Source organism: Sardina pilchardus, chromosome 1 (assembly GCF_963854185.1).
Source record: "Sardina pilchardus chromosome 1, fSarPil1.1, whole genome shotgun sequence".
NCBI lineage: Eukaryota > Metazoa > Chordata > Actinopteri > Clupeiformes > Clupeidae > Sardina > Sardina pilchardus.
The window spans coordinates 47,746,513-47,763,748 of record NC_084994.1 but is presented as its reverse complement, the minus strand read 5'-3'; the positions used below and the strand labels follow the sequence as shown (position 1 = coordinate 47,763,748).

The window sequence follows — 17,236 nt, the reverse complement described above, 5'->3', positions numbered from 1 at the left end:
CGTGAGGCTCTACAAGGTGGGGCAGGTGATGGGAGTTCTGCAGATGAGGGAAAAGCACACGGTCACATGAAAATTCACGGAGTCACATAAAGCTACGAGGGATTTTGTGACAATGCTCTCTTTATATTACAGAATCCAAAGAAAGGTTTCAAGATTGGTTGAATAAAAGGAGAATATATATAAATGTATATTAAATAGCAACTTTTGCAAATAACACATTTACAAATAATAGATCAGAAGTTTTTAGTCGCATTGTATAGCTTTTGATCATCATTGCTTTGATCATAATTTTTACATAAATGCTGAAATATATTAGTACAAAAACATAAATAAATGTATTTAGCATTTTTGTCCAAAATGTCATATCATGGCGGTCATAGTCATGAGAATAGGCTGTACTTGCCACAAATGCTGAGAACCGTCTCTCCTCTCCTCCTCCTATAAGCCAACGTCTTCGGACTGATGAGTGGTGTGTGGGGCCCTCTGAGTACGCATCCAAAATGGGTCCCTCTCTCAGTATAGCTCTGCCTCACCTGGGGCCTCTCCATATAACAGCAGCTCAGTGGGAATAACACGACGCAGGACCCCAGCCAATCAGTGTTGTTTATTTGGAGCCATAACATGGTGGGCTCTGCCGTTTCTGTGCCACGATTGGTCAACGCTGTCTTAGTAGGACGTGAGTGGTTGGGGTGGGGACGGGGGCCTGTGGGGTCCAACGACTGTTTGGGATCAGTCCGGTGGGGCCAAGCCATGACGAAGGTGTGGATTAAAGACGAATATACCTCAAGGCACGCCATGTGCTTCAGCCGCTGTATAAACAGGTGATGCAAGTTGGCACTTGGGTGCAGGAATGAGCAAATCTTCTGTAACCTCTTACACATGCACTTACTGTACGGTACCTACATAGACCAACTATGCGCTGTGTGGAGACCTGACTTCAGTAATTAAGCACCATAAATAACATATGGAATGCTTAGCATACATAGGGTTAAATGTTGTGTAAGGATTATTTGCATTAGCCCATCTAGCATCTATTTACATGATGCATCGCTTACACAACCTATTTTATTAATCGCTTACAGATTTGTAACTGGAGAAGCACACAAATCATGACTCGGAACACGAAAACATGCATCCACATGACAACTCAATGATTGTGCAACGAAACAATAAATGATCTGAGACAAAACAGCAGAAGCGAAAACAGCAGCCGCGTTCCCATTTGGAGCCTAATTATCTAATTGGCTATTATCTTAATGCACAATGCAGCAAATCACTCAGTAGAAGAATTCAATTTCCAACTGATATGTTTCCCCACTGCCCATCTGCAACAGTGCCACAGCCAGACGGCAGCCATTATACACCTCGTCCTCTGTACACACTGACATGACTGTCACGAATCTGGCGTTTCGTTATTTAGACAGACAGACAGACAGATAGACAGACAGACAGACAGGATATCACACACAGTTACTTATTTTTCATACGTTTTCATTATTACTCGGTGAGCTCACCCAGAGAGACCCTGTATCACCTGACTGCACACACTATACGTTGACCTCCAGGTGACCGCACCGCTCATCTCTGCTCCTGCACTAAGGCACCTATTGGCTCTGCTGCCATTTGTCCATCAGTGTACAGTATGTAAATCCTGGCCGTCCATCCCAACCTATAACTTGTTCCAGGATCACACTCTGCAGGTGGCTGTGGGGTTAAACCAGCCTAAGTTGTGTGATCCAAACAACCCCTCTACTAAACAGTCTTGTGAATCTGAGACTATTCTGGTAAGTCTTCCCTTCTTTTTCGGCCTTACATTCAGTAAACAACGTTTTAATTACCCTCGGCCTAGACAGTTTAAAGGCCTCCCTAGACTTGTATACCGGTCATGCATTTCTAACGTGAAATAAATTACATGAAAGGAAAAAAAAAAAACATGTTGGCCATAATATTTTGATATACAGTACGTATACATTTCAGTACATATATAGATAGATAGATAGATAGATAGATAGATAGATACTTTATTGATCCCCAAGGGGAAATTCAAGGAAATCAGTATCAGTAAATGGTTATTATAAATGTTAAACAAATGGCAGCAAGATGCATGTGTGCAGGTGCAGATTTAGTACTTGATTATACATACCTGAATAGCTAATGTATATGAATGTATTAATATGTCTGTATGCATTTATGAATCACACACACATACATACAGTACATACACACATAAATATGTGCATAGATGTCTTAGAGCCTTCTTCATCATACGGTCAGGAGTTTCCTGATATTTTGCTTGTGAATCCCCATTTTAAGATAAGATAAGATAAGATTAACTTTATTGTTGTTGTACAATTATCCCTTGTACTGTTATATTTTGCCAACATGTAATCAGAATAAATCAAATCACTATGCATATACACATAGGACATTAGGACAAAAGAGAGAAAGATTCAGCTGTAACAACAACTATCCTAAATCTACTTTGAATGACCATTAACCAGGGTCATGCTATGGCATGTTTTGCATACTTATGTACGATTTATGACTTGGGACATCTGTGGATGTGATGTCATATCATCAAGTCCAATATGTAACCCTTGACTACAGCTGCTGAACCTCAGCTTCCATGAATCTAATATTCAAAGTAAGACATTATGGTACATTGGTGTGGTATCGTTGACCCTGAAGTGATGATATTTGCGCTGAAGGCTGAATGGTCGTGCTTTTTTTCCACCTCAGGTTATTCAGCTAACAGAAAAAAAACAAAGAAAATCAAGCCCTAAAACATGAATATCAGCTCCAACAGCACGCGCTCCGACTCCTTCTACATGGTTTACGTCCTGCCCTCGCTCCTGGTGCCCCCTGTTGGCTGGCCGGCCAACACTCTGGTCCTGTGGATCCTGGTGGGGAAGCCGGGCCTCCGCTCGACCACTGAGGTGTTCGCCGCCAGCCAGGCGCTCATGGACCTCATCTTCTGCACGGGCCTGTGCGCCGAGATCATCCTCAACTTGGTTATGGAGAGGAACTCTGTCATCTCTTTGGTTTTCAACCAGTTTGGAGGCCCTCTGCACCTTACCTTCATCTGCCTGGACACCTACCTGGGGGTCCTTCATCCAATCAGCTTCATGAAGCTGAAGGCACCGGCGTACCGTACGGCCATCTGCGTAGGCATCTGGACAATCACCATAGTGTGTTTCATTCTCGACCCTTTCTACTGGAGAGTGACGTTTCAGCTAGTTCTAACAATGCTGAGTATTGATTTAGTTATTATGTACTTCTGCCTTCTCAGAGTCCTGTGGGCGCTAAACAGGCCTGGCCCGGGGGGGACAAAGGTCCATCCAGTCAAGAGGAGAGCTTTCAAAACTGTGCTAACTCTGTTCATCTTGATCAACTTACACTATTGCATACCAATGGTAAACTACACTATATTACTACGTTCACCCATCTCCACTGGGTTCCGCCCATTCACTCTGATATCCTACACGCTCCAGTCTATGAGCAGCTGTGTGAAGCCTGTCCTATTTCTCGTCAAAGCCAATAAATGGCCTCTGCCACTGAGATGTCCATGTTGTCGGGCGTGAAGAAGTGGCATAGCACTTCTTTACATAAATTGATCACCGGCTTCTTGTTTGTTTTCTATTTTATTACATGTTTTTTCACACACATGATGGTTTTACACACACACATAGACACACACACGCAAGCACGCAGATGCACACACACACGCACACACACATATTTTGATCTCAGTCAATTGTGTTGGTTTGTTATCTAAAACTGTTGAAATATTTTTCATGAACTTGTCCAAATGTTGGTCAAAATGATTTTTACGTTTTTTTTTTTTCATATAGCCTATTTAATTTCATTTGATATTGGAAATATACAGTACAAGATTTTTCCAAATGTATTGTTATGTAATCAAATCTGAATTTAACATTTTCATATAATTTGTGAATTTGTGCTAATTGGCTAACATCACTTTACCGTGAAGAATTCTATGTTTAAACGTTTACATTACATTACATTACATTTGGCTGGTGCTTTTTAACCAAAGTTTATAACTTTTGTGTACTCATGTCATCAGTGAGAGTTTTTGTTTTCTCTGCAATAAAGTATACACTGTATGTTGTGTAAAGCATTGTGGCACATACCTGAGTATTTATATTGTGTGTGTGTGTGTGTGTGTGTGTGTGTGTGTGTGTGTGTGCGTGCGTGCGTGCGTGCGTGCGTGCGTGCGTGCGTGCGTGCGTGCGTGCGTGCGTGCGTGCGTGCGCGTGTGTGTGTGCGCGCGCGCGCGCGTGCGTGCGTGCGTGCGTGCGTGTGTGTGTGTGTGTGTGTGTGTGTGCATTGAGTGTCAATATCACAATGACAACTACAACACCACTGATCATTATTTGCCCTATATCAAAAAAAGAAGTTGAGTAATGGTGATCTTTGATTGTGCCCAGCGTTGCCCATGCCCGTGCCTGGTGGCCGTGGCGTGCCCACTCCCTGCCCTCTAGTCGCGGCCCATACAGACTGTTTACTGTGTCCACACCAGCGCCAGCAGCAGCTTGTGGCTCGGAGCTCTGCCGCCTGGCCACGCACTGCCCTCTCATCTGGTCCCCCTCGGACCATCTGTGGCCATGGCAACCGCCCTGCGGGAGGGGAGGTGGGGGGGGGGTCCTCTCTAGATGGCCTCCCCTGGTCACGGCGAGGATGCCCTTCACCCTGGGGACCCTCTGGAGAGCCCTGCTGGTGGGATACACGTGGATCAGCTGATTCTGAAGGTCAGCGCTCTTTTCTCTTAAATTACACACGTATTGATCGCTGCTCGTTCACTCACGCAATGCTTTTTGGGATGAGCGCGTTCTGCTGCTGACGAGGAGAGCTTGGCGTGGCTTTTCTGCTCCTGCATATTTATTGATATGGCCCCTGACTATGATCTGGCACTGAGGCAGTGGCAAAACCACTACCTAATGTCACAATTCACATTTCCCCTGCACCACAATTCACTTTAAGGATGCACTCAACTTGCACAATGTAGGCCTACTGTAGTCTGGTGAAACCAATAATGACCCTTTGATGAAACTCTTGGATTTATTGTGTGTGTGTGTGTGTGTGTGTGTGTGTGTGTGTGTGTGTGTGTGTGTGTGTGTGTGTGTGTGTGTGTGTGTGTGTGTGTGTGTGTGTGTATACTGTTTGAGTGTTCAGCTTTCAGTCTTGTTTTTGTGTCGCACTGAACTAAAGGAAAAACATGATGTCTAAGCATGATGCATCTGTTAGTTAAGATGAGATAAAGTAAGTTTTGAGGTTTAGTTCATGTTTTGTCATGTTGTTCCATACTGGCCCTGAAGTAGTATGCTACTTGGTACTTGAATTGATGAGCTTTGGTGAACGATGAGGGTCTTGATCTATCCCCACATCCATGTTAAACTTCATACTCTAATGCCAATTTTGGATGCTGTTGGCCTTGTTCTTGCCAAATGTTCTCACTACCCTGGTGGTTATAGGCTATCAATAGTATATATTTGCAGATATTGAGCATTCCACTCATTGACCTCTATGATCTCACATTTTTGCTAATTAATCACACTGCTGTTGTGTAGCCATCACCTACCACTAGCCTAATGTAAAATAACGACACATTTGATGTAGTCTTTGGCACGGCCTTGTGTTCACATGTGAATTCTATGTGCGTTATTTGATCCCTTCACTGAATCTCATTTAAACCCACGTCAATTTACAGCTTAGAAACATCATCCGCAGAAAAGGACCACGGTGCCAACAACACAAAGCATTGACAATCTAACCACCAGATGTCATCCAAAGCCAGCTTTACAAAGTCGAATGGCGGGAGCTGATGTCATGTGCAGTTGCTTATTGGCTAAAATGGTGTTGTATCTTGCCCGAAGCCTACATCTTGGAAGGTGTAGGCTACACGTCGAAGGGGAGTCCGTAGATGGATTCAGTGCCGGGGAATGACCATGCCGCACATGAATGCGCTCTAGTAGCCTAATGGTGGTCTAGTTGTAATTTTCGGTTCGTTCCTATCTCATGATCTATAAAACTGTATTCTGGCATTGGTATCCTATTAGCCATCTAGGCAACTTGCAAAATCCTCAACTAATAATGCTGCGCATGTCCTCCAGTTTGTATGCTCCACAAAATGACTAATGGCTTTAGACTGAGAGTGCTGTAGTTTATGTCTGCGTTAACACAGAAGTCGCAACATATTTCTACAGAGAAGGTTTTTCAGCGGACACGCAAGGGGCAAGATCAAGTAGAGAGGGAGCGAACGGGAGGGAGGGGAGTCTCATACATTGTAACGAGAGAGGGGGAGGGAAAGAGGGAGGACATCGTTTCCTCTCCAGCACACACGCCGCAGGAATAGACAGAACTGATTGGGAGAAAGGGAGAAGAGGGGAGACAGAAGAAAGGAAATTGTGAAGCAAAAAATACGACAGTGTTCTTTGTTTTAAGTAATCAATTGAACGACCGAAGAGAGGATTAAACTAAAACTGACTCCTGGTCGAATATTCTACGACAGCTATGCTTACTGGGCAAAGGTGTCGTTTATAAGCTAATCATAGGATTAGGAGGACATGTTTTAGGGAATAGCCCTTCCGTTAAGGTAGGATATGGTCCTTGTTTTAAATATATAACATAGCCTTTACGCAAATGCTGGACCGTTTGCGCAGAGGAACCGTGACTGAATATTCCAGCATTTACTGAAATTGCTAACTTCGTGTAGCGTTTGGCTGTTTCATTGTTAAATTGCTCTGGCAACAGCGACCTGATAAAATAATTTATTTGTGGTTATTGTAACGTTAGCCTATCTGTCAAGGATTCATATTCGCTTTGAGGCCTGTAACGATGAACTTGTATCCAGCCTAAAGTAACATATTCTGTGATAACATTTCACTTCAATTAGGCCTAATAAACGCGTTTCATTTCTCAGCTGATATATCGTATGTTTCCAGAACTACTGGAGCCTAATTTGTTATTACCACTTTGATAAGGTTTACTGTAAATCAGCTGCGTCCAGATAAAGCTTAGGCTACTATTATGACCTTAACTGTTCCTGTCTTTGCTGTTGTTAACAAAGCTGGTCTATTTAGAGAGAAAAGCAAGTGATAGGCTACATCGCTAACCTCAGTGGAGAGTCTTGGAAAGAAGTAGCCTATCGGGGGGTTAATAAGCCAATTTTAGACCACAAACATACAATCTGCAGCTGTATCAATGTTAATGTCGACCGACGTTGCATCAATCATGTTGCCTATGTCCCGGCCACTGCTGGACCGGGATAGAGACTTGGACGCGATGGCGGGAGTGCACGCCAACTCGACCGGTGGTTCATCGACCGTCAGGGGAATGAAACGAGGGGATCCAGAACCAGACGCCCAAACGGCGGCCGCTCTCACCGAGTCATCGGGGGCAGAGTGCAAGCGTCCACGGATCGACGGGTCTGGTGGAGTCGGAGAGCTCGGCCAGGTAAGAAAACATACCAAATCTAGCCCATTATTGAGATCCAAAAAACCCTGGCAGTAAACCAGTGATTGGCGAAGTCAGGGCAGGCTACAATGACCTCGGGTCTGTGCGATGGACTTTGTTTCCAAAGCCTGTTTTAGACCTTTTAACCATACTTTTCACCATGATCTGTGTAAACATTGAGAGTCGGGTGCGGCTACAACACTCAAAATGAAGACCAAACGCACATGAAGATGGGAAACATGTTTTATTCTTGTCTTTAATATTAAGCATTAAATTCAACCATGCTGTAATTCTGTACTGTCATCCTCCATTAAGCTACTGCACCATATGCATGCGTCCTGGTGTTTGGTGTGACTGCATAGGCTCTCAGCATCCCAAGGGCCAGTACACAGTCCTCTGTCAGACACAAGAATGCTGAGAGTGTAGCCCTCAGTGAATTATCATCCTTCCCTTTTCCCCCTCTTTCCGTTCTTAATTAAGTAAATTGCAGCCTTTAGCTGACTAGTAATCTTGCTCAGCCACCCGAAGCAGACTACCCCCAATCTATAAATCACATGCCTCCAACCGAAAGTGTTCCACATAAAACAAGTTGGTCTGCAGCCTTTCTGCGGGACGTTCAACTCTTTGGGCGCTGTTCTAATTTCACACACAGCGGAGGCCATAGAGTGGACGATGCTGTGTATTGTAGCGGCGATTTGGATGCCGTGTGGTCATCATCACCGGCCCCTGTGGTCAGCAACGTCTACACAGCTGCCATCCCACACAAATGTTCTCGCCACCTAACGCAGGCATGCAGCTTTACGCCAGGCGGTGCATTTAACAAGTCCGGCGTGAAGTGTCGCCACAGCTGTTTGCATGACAGAAATGAAAGGGCCTTTTGAAGTCGTGTGTTGCAGGAGGGGAGGGGAGGGGAGGTGTGTGTGTGTGTGTGTGTGTGTGTGGAGAGGGGGGGATGTTTTTCTGCAAGGGAAAGCTGACTGGCATTTTTAGACTACCTTACTGCCAGCCACTGTGATTTTTTTCGACAGCTCAGGTTTTGAAGTGCCCCCTTGCCACATACCATTTTTCATTTCTCAACAGCCAGCGTTGAAACTTGAGGCTCTCTTTCTCTCCTGTCTCTCTCTTTCTCTCTTTTGCCATGCAAGACAACAACCATTAGTCATTCCAAACCTTTTAAATAACACCCCCCCCCCCCCAGCTCACACACACACACACACACACACCCCACCCCCACACCGTGACTTGAGGTTGTCGGTTGACGTATTTGTTGCCCAGGACTTTTGCACGGCTAGTGGTTCTGGGCACCGTGGCGGTATTGTATTGCAGTGGCCTTGCCACGCTCACACAGGAGTCGTCTGAAGGGACCCGGAGGCCTCTGCGGGCGCCTATCGCATTGCATTATTTATTTGCTGACCAGGTTAACCTATCCATCACGCTCTTTAAAAGGCTCCCTTTCTTCGGCCTCGCCCCTCCCCGGACCATCCTATGTGGCCGGGTAATTGAGGCAAAGTGCCCTGTTTTGGTGGGAGTCTAATGGCTCGTTTTCATAGGCTAATGGTTCCGGAAGGGCCGCGCGGGGCTCTGTCTCAGAGCCTGCTGAAAGACGGGCTTAAGGTTTTAATGCACTTCAAAACAGACGGCGAGGGATAGAGTGGTTTTAAATGGTGTTTGAGTGTCTGTAAGAGAGAGAGAGAGAGAGATTGAGGGAGAGAGGGAAAGAGAGATGGAGGTAGGAGGTGGAGAGGGCGGAGGAGAGAGTGGGAACAGACTGCGGTAGTGGTGCGATTCCAGTGCCTGCACAGCCCCAAAAAAGGTATTGATCTGAGTGTGTGTGTGAGGGCAGGCCTGCAGCCGCCTGTGTGTGTGTGTGTGTGTGTGTGTGTGTGTGTGTGTGTGTGTGTGTGTGTGTGTGTGTGTGTGTGTGTGTGTGTGTGTGTGTGTGTGTGTGTGTGTGTGTGTGTGTGTGTGTGTGTGTGTGTGTGTGTGTGTGTGTGTGTGTGTGTGTGTGTGTGTGTGTGTGTGTGTGTGTGTGTGTGTGTGTGTGTGTGTGTGTGTGTGTGTGTGTGTGTGTGTGTGAGTATGAGAGGGAGGGAGCCGTTGGTGGTGTGGTGGGCTGGCTGCCTGCTGTGGCTGTAAAATGAGCAGAGGCAGAGTGAGTAAGTGAGCGCCAGGCTGAGAGTGGCAAATGAAAAGGACCACCAGAAACCGAGCCATGCATGTGACACACACACACACACACAGGAGCAGCGACCTTAGCGAGCCCTATCATCTGACTTAGACCAGATCACCGTACACACACACACACACACACACACACACTCTCACCATCCCCCGGACTGTTGGATTGTGCCTGGCCTCCGCGATGTGTCCAGATGTTGAGATAACACCCTTGTCCATGACACCGTTTGGCCAACGGCTGGGCCCGGTGTTGCTGGCGATCAGATTTGGCCTATCGTTAGCAGTAAAGAGGCTTTTTTGTTGTGCTAACAAGATCTCAGGCTGTTAAGAAGTGGGCATTAGCCACTGATCCCTTATTCGTCTCTGCCAAACACTCTGGGGGGCGGGGGTGTTGGGATTAACACACATGAACACACATGCAAACACACACACATACAGCTCAACAGTATTAAACTTAAAGCATTTGAGTTTGGTGTTTGCTTATTTGATTTAAGCTGTGAACTTTAGATGTTTTTCACTGTTTTAGAGGCTTACAGACGTATTCTTATTTGGCTACCAAATGAGATGACCTGGTCCTGTGTTGTTCACAGTTGACTGAATCTTGTTTTTTATCCGACTTGTATGAACACCACTCCGTTGTGTTCCGTACGCAGAAACCTCAGTCTCTCCCCCTTGTTCACCCTCTCTTTTACGGTCTCCGAACATTGTTTTGCCTCTTAGGAAAAAAAAAACATAAATGAAAAAAAAAAAACATAAATGTTCCCTTAGCTCATTCTTCCTGTATGGAGAGTGTGGCTCATGCATAACACCCCTCCCCCCCTGCACTCTCACACACACATGCTCCTGACCTCGGCCTGGCCTCTCCACTCTCCTTTCATCTCTCCCCCCGTCCCTTAATTGCAGGTATGGGGCTGCACGCAGGCCTCGCAACCATGGCAACCTTGACCTTTGACCTCCCCCTGTGCGATCCCTGTGCGCGGGGGCGGGGGCGGGGGGGCCGCGGTGCGGTGGAGACAGGAGAGTGGCGTGCGGTAGCAGGTTTATTGCCCCGACGCGATGGATTGGCTTCATTAGATCATTGCTCTCTCTCTCTCTCTCCCTCGCCTTCCTGTGACGCGGCTGCCATTTTCCCCCCGTTGCTGAATGTGGGCCAGGGAGCCGGAGCTCGTATTAGTCATTAGTGATTACAGATGAGTCAGCGCGCGGGGCCCCAGCGTGAGTGAGGAGCGAGCGAGCGGTGCGCAGGGTGGGGAGACATGAGCTCCCGTCGCTCCCAAAAACCCTCCGCGCGCTGCTTATTAAGGCAGCCGGCCATCTGCTCCGACGCCGCCTTCGTTCGTTCGTTCGTTTGCTCGTTCGTTCGTTTGTTCGCTCGCCCGCCGTGCCGGGCCGTGCCGGGCCGCGCCTGCTGTCGTCACCGCGGCATTGTCGGCGTTTGTGTTAGCGTGACGGTGGGAGGGGAGGGGGGCTTTGTGCTGTTTTAAAGGGTGTCTCTCAGCAGTGGCGGGCCACCGAGCGCACAGCCCACAGTAGTAGTAGCACCTTCTGTCGGAGGTGTCGCTTACCGCGAGTGGCTGTCTCTCTCTGCACGGGTGAGAAGCGGCAGGCCCGGGGATTGTGTTTTGGCGACGGGGGAGACGTATCGGAGCACCCGAGACACCATTAAGAGCATTCGCACACGGGTGATCAAAGCTATCTGCTACTCATCACTGTGAGAAACCGGACAAAAGAGGGAGAACACAGGACGTTTGTACTTACAAGGTGCAAAATAAGGGGAAAAAAACTACACCACCCAGAAGCCTACAGTAATGTCTCCTGGCTGTGGCGATTAAATGTATTTGCTTTCTCCTGAGTGCTTGCCTCCTGCCTGACCCCATTAACTTCCCCCCCCACTGAAAAGGTTACCGTGGTCGAGGAGAGGAAAAAGAGCAACTTTTTGGAGAGAGAAATGAATGTTGTTCCTTTGCCACCAAGGGAGAAAGTGATCCATATCACATGCTGGTTAAATAAGCTGCTGGGGTCGTGTAACCAGAGAGAAGACAGGCCCGGCTCCCCCTCCCCACACACACACACACACACACCCCATGGCAGTGGGGATCGGGTCCGATCCTGGCGAGGATGGTGGTGCAGATCCGGTCCGGTCCTGGCGTGGGTGCGGCGGATCTGAGCCAGAACAGGGCCGGGCCCTGCAGCCAATCGGAAGGGGGATTAGCGTCTTGGCACGGAGGGAGGGCTCCGAGATGATCCGCCGTAACTTTACTCGATGCCTCGTTTGTCTCAGGCAGAGGGGTCAGAAGGAGACACGACACGCATGAACACAAAACACTCGTTTTTTTCTTTCTCTCTCGCTCTCCCTCTTTTTTAGTCCAGGTGCTGTAGGTACGGGCGGACACACAAAGCCGCTTGCAGGCAAATGCGCCCCCGCCTCGCCTCGCCTACACCCTGAGAACCCCTGCAGGAGAGAGTCGCTCGCGCTCGTTCCCACGCCAAGAGACACTCTGTTCCTGTGTCTCCCCCCTTTTTTTCACCTCTCTCCATCTCTCTTTCTTCCCCCGTTTCCCCCCTCTCCCCACCAAACTTTGTCCTCCTTAGAACTATGTCCTTCTCAACTCTTTAAAGCAGCTCTCCGTCTCCGTCTCAGTTCTCCATCAGGCCTATCCTATTCCTCCCCCCACACCCAACCCCCACCCACCCACCCCCAGCCCTCCTTCCTCTCTCTCTCTCTCTCTCTCTCTCTCTGCCTCACCATCTGTTGACTTTAAGTCATCTCTTTACTTTCTCCTGATTGCTCCCCTGCTTTCTCTCTCTCTCTCTCTCTCTCTCTCTCTCTCTCTGTTCCCTCTGTGCACTCCTCCCCCTTTTGGTTTCTCATAACCGAGACGACTTGATCCGAGATTCAAAATAATAATAATAATAATATGCAGAACTGCAAAGGAATGAACGGCGTCCTACCAGAATAAATGTTCTGCCTATTTAGATCATTTTGTCTCTTTTTTTGTGAAGATGAAGTTTGTGTGTGTGTGTGTATGTGTGTGTGTGTGTGTGTGAGAGAGAGAGGAGGCATTTGCATGGGGACAGCCCTAGGCTCCCCACCCTCTGCTCCTTAAAGTCATTAAGCGCATGACTCTGCTTATGTATGAGTCATTGTCTCTGGTCTGCATCCCTTTGCTGTTTTTCCACTTTCCTCTCTTTCCTCTCCTCCCTTTCCCTTCTCACTCTTTCCATTTATCCATCCGTCTGGCTGGCTGGCTGGCTGGATTCACCCCCTCCTGCACCTCTCCATACTGTCATCCCTTCATTTTTCGCTCTCCTTTCCTCGGCGGACACCTTGCCTCCAGATGTGAGCACATATTCCTCCTCTTCTCTTCCTCCTCCTCCTCCTCTTCCCTTCTTCCTCCTCTTCTTCTTCTGCTTGTTCATGTCCTCCCCTCACGCGCTCCTTCTAGTCTCTTCCTGCAATGCTGCTGACTGTCGTGATTGATTGCTGGCTGCTGCTTCTGCTGCTGCTGGAAATATTTAAAGTTAGTGGGGGCACAAAAGAAGAAAAAAAACCTTCTCTCTTGCCGCATCAAAGTTAGCGTCTCCTTGAGGCTAAACAGTAGTTACGAAAGGTTGGCGTGTTTTTGCGCGCCAATGAGTTTGACTCTGACTAATTGCCCTCCTGGTCACAGTTAGAACATGACCGTAGATATGTCGACATGCTGCAGCATGATCCTGCTGGATATTATGGAGCGTAAATTAGCTTCTAATATTGACTGCAGTGAAGCACTTGCTTAATGGCTGAATCAGTCTCGTAAAAGGCAGGGAAGGGGTTAATTAATTAACTCGGGCCTTATCACACTGTGTTGTCTCGAACACAGTTTGAACTCCCCGGAATCCCACGGTCGCCGATTGAGACGGTAACGAGAGCCGCGGATTCGTTTTGCGATTGCTACTTATTACACGGCTCGCCGTGGGCCGTCGCCGTCTCTCTGGGGTGCTCAAGCTGCGATGCGCGCGCGGAGCAAAGTGTTCCCCCAGGGGACAAGGCTGCAGAGGGACATTGGTTCCAGATGAGAGGGGATGCACAAGAGAGGGGACACGGAAGAAAGGGAGAGAGAGAAAGAGGGGGAAAAGAAAGGGAAAAGGGAAAGAAAGAGAGAGAGCTGTTTGGGTATAGAGGGTGAAAAGAGAGAGGGAGAGAGAGCAAGAGAGCGAGAGAAGAGTGGGGAGAATGAAGAGGAATAAATAGACCTCGGAAGCACGTTTGGCCCCGTTTTCACTGGCGTCCGCAGTCCGCCTCCATGCAATGTGCGCTCTCTCCATCTTAAAGCGCAAAAGCTGCACAAAGGCTTTCAGCCTTTCATGCATGAACGAGCCCCGGCACTTTTTATGGGCCCAGGACGGGAAGTGGAACACCACGTCTTTTTAAATATTTGATCTGGTCCCCCGTGTGACATAACAAACGGAAATTTCGCTCTGTCTCCTCGTCGGGTTCTTTCCGTCTCTCGGTCTCTCCGCGGCCCCGCAGCGGGATGTCTGAGTGACGCGGAGACGGAGGTCGAGGCACACAAACAGATGATCTGGACAGAATGAGATGACGAGGTGACATTGCAGCAGCACGCCTCGTGCAAGGCGGACAAGCGGCGAGGGCTTAGCCCGAGCATAGCAAATGAGGGGACTAAAATAAGAAACTTGGAATGACTGCACTGTGTGTGTGTGTGTGTGTGTGTGTGTTTGAATATGAAAGGGTGTGTGTGTGTGACTGTGTGTGTGTGCATGAAATCCTATTATGCATTGCCCCAGTCTGATATGAAACAGTCCGTTTTAGGTGCTAGTATCCCTGCCTTCGTTCTGCCCCCTCCTCTCAGTCTCCTCCATCTCCCTCTTCTCTCTCGTCACCCCCCTCCATCTCTCCCTCTCTCATCTCCTCTGTCATGCTTTCACTCTTCCACAATGGAGCCACTGGAGTGTGTGAACAACAGGTCACCATGCGAGTGGAGCGGAGGAGGGCAGAATTAATTTGATTAGGGGCCATTATGCTGCAATTAAGAGCAGCACCCTCGGCTGGGGCCAGACCAGAGACGGAGGGGTGGGGGGCGGGGGGGAGTGGGGGGCAGTCTGTGGGGATGAAAGGGGCAAAAGTACGGGGTGTTCCGTGTGTCTCCGTGTGTGTGTGTGTGTGTGTGTGTGTTCCACCTGTGTAGCTGAGCAACTCCTGCCTTCATTAATTGAGACAAGGTGTCGCGGAGGGTTCAGAGTCTGAACTTCCGGCGTCCGCCCTGGAGTTCCCCCTCCGCCGAGGCAAACATTTTAATCGCCGTCAAATGTCTTGAGCTCCGCCATCTCGCTGCTCCTCTAAACCGCTGTTTTCACCTCTCTTTGCAGAACAACGACCCCCTGACGATGGGTTACCATGGATACCCACCTCCTAGTCAGGTAGGAAGACCGTCTCGTTGGTATCTCTCTCTCTGAAGCTCCTCTGTTGTGAGTCCTCTGTCAGGCCTGTCTAGCCATTCTGACTTATTTATTTATTTGCCTGACTTTGATGGGACCCTCGCCATGACTGCGTACGCGCATTTTAATTGGCTCGCCTGTCTATTTTGGTCCCAGCGTCATCAGGTAGAGAGATGTGCGCTCCCAGATCCAGCGCCCCTCGCAGGCTCTGAAATTGAGTGAGCTCTGAGGTCTTTTAAGTTCGCATTCCCCACCACTAAGAGATATATTTATGCTTAAATAATCTACTCTAGCCATTTCACACTACACTGCAGGGGTGCAGTGTTTGAAAAGGGGGCTTAACATGTGGAGCCCTCATATGGCATATTATTTAGATATTGCGTAATGCTTTAGATATTGTTTAGTGCTTAGATGATGTGGCCTTGTGTTTCCCGAGTTTATTTTTTGATGACAACGGTTCTGTGAATTTGCACCCTTCTTCTTCCAAATAGCGTGCTTGTCCCTCTTGGTCTCGTGACAAATATCTTATATAATGATTAGTTTCAGGCACACGATCTCAGAAATTGATTAGGAGATTAGTCATTGAGCTATTATTTCTCATAACAGCACTTTTGTCGGCCAGAGGCTGTGAAGCTGTATAAAATCCGCTGAGTATTTAGCTTGCATGCAAACCATATTTATTTCTATGGCCGGTTTGTTTCATAGCACTTAGCCGATAATTACCATTTTTGGCAAAATGGGTGGCATGAGAAGCCGGCTGTTTTAAACATTGCTAAAATACCACAGTGCGCTCTAATTTTGGTGCATTGGCTAATTGTTCACTGAAAATAACGTTGCTGTGATGTTCCGTGACAGTCAGATCAGAGCTGTAATGTGATCCATTGATGTGTTCTGCTCTTAACATTTTGAGACTGATAATGACAAGCCCAAAAGCCCGTCTAATCACACAGCTTCCGCTTGGCGTAACCGCATAGTAACCGTGGCGGGGGATAGATGACTGTGCTGTCTTTCGCTCCGTGCGCAGCGTTACCTCCAAACCTCCCCCCCTCATCCCAGATGATTATGAGCAGGCTCTGGTGCGTTCGGTGTTGCAGCGTTACCTCCAAACCCCCCTCTCATCCCAGATGATTATGAGCAGGCTCTGGTGCGTTCGGTGTTGCCTGCGTGGAAGCGGAGCCTTGTTGACTTCGCGGCGCATTAGCATAGGGACGTGTTATCAGATTGCCCAGTGTGTGCGCTAATCCGCAGATCATCCCCTCGCCTCGCGCCTCATTCTCTGCGCCTGGACTAATCCAGTCATCCCTCTCCTGATCCATTTATCTGCTCCTTTTGCGGCCCATGTCAATTGTTCAACGGCCTCGCTGGTTTTTGTTGCCGCGCTTATTGCTGTGGCGTCCCTTGGTACATGTGCAACGTTGTTGCAGCGTTATGCAAAAGTCCTCTACCAAATGTGTGTGTGTGTATATGTTGTGAATATATTTCCGCTTATGTTTGCTTTAAACATCGTTGAAAAGGCCTAGTGGGTGGTAGCGGTGTGGTTGAGCTCGGTGGCATGATGGGAGAGCCCTCGTCCGTGTTGGAGCGGAAGCCCATTAGAGCGCCAGGCCTCCTAAATCTGCGGTGACTCATGGGCTGGGTGTGTGGGCGGAGAACCTCCAATGCGCTCTGTCAGTTTGGAGACCGACTCCAGTGTCACCTGAAACATCCCTCCCCAAACAACAAAGACGCCTCCGGGGACGGAGGAGGAGGAGGGAAGGGGAGGGAAGGGGAGGGGGGGGGGGGTGAAAAAAGGCAAACTGAAACAAAGCAGAGTGGGCGTTTTTGGCCGGGTAATAGCCCCCCCACCCCCCTCAATCCAATCGTGGCCCGGTGCTGTGTTGAGACGCCGTTAACAGCTTAACCTCCTGCTCCCCCTGAGCCTGCGTGCTGGCAGCAGAGCTGATCAGAGGTGGGCCCAGCACGGCCGTCTCAGGGGGGCCATAACAGCCTCCACCCCACCCCACCCTTCCTCCTCCATCTCCCCCTCCTCCTCCTCCTCCTCCCCCCTCACCACCATGGATGAATAAATGATCAAAGCCTTTGCTTGGGGTGTGTGTGTGTGTGTGTGTGTGTGTGTGTGTGTGTGTGTGTGTGTGTGTGTGTGTGTGTG

At 48.5% G+C, this 17,236-nt stretch overlaps 1 protein-coding gene across 1 annotated transcript; it reads left to right on the top strand.

The window, feature by feature from the left end:
- Positions 1 to 6,380: 6,380 nt before the first annotated feature.
- LOC134079887 (RNA binding protein fox-1 homolog 2-like) lies at positions 6,381 to 15,069 on the top strand (the record flags this gene model as incomplete). The annotated part of the gene is given in 3 exon segments (XM_062536006.1): positions 6,381 to 6,613; positions 7,290 to 7,473; positions 15,019 to 15,069. Coding segments are annotated over 2 exon segments (222 nt in total), but the record flags the coding sequence as incomplete, so codon positions are not given.
- Positions 15,070 to 17,236: the final 2,167 nt, after the last annotated feature.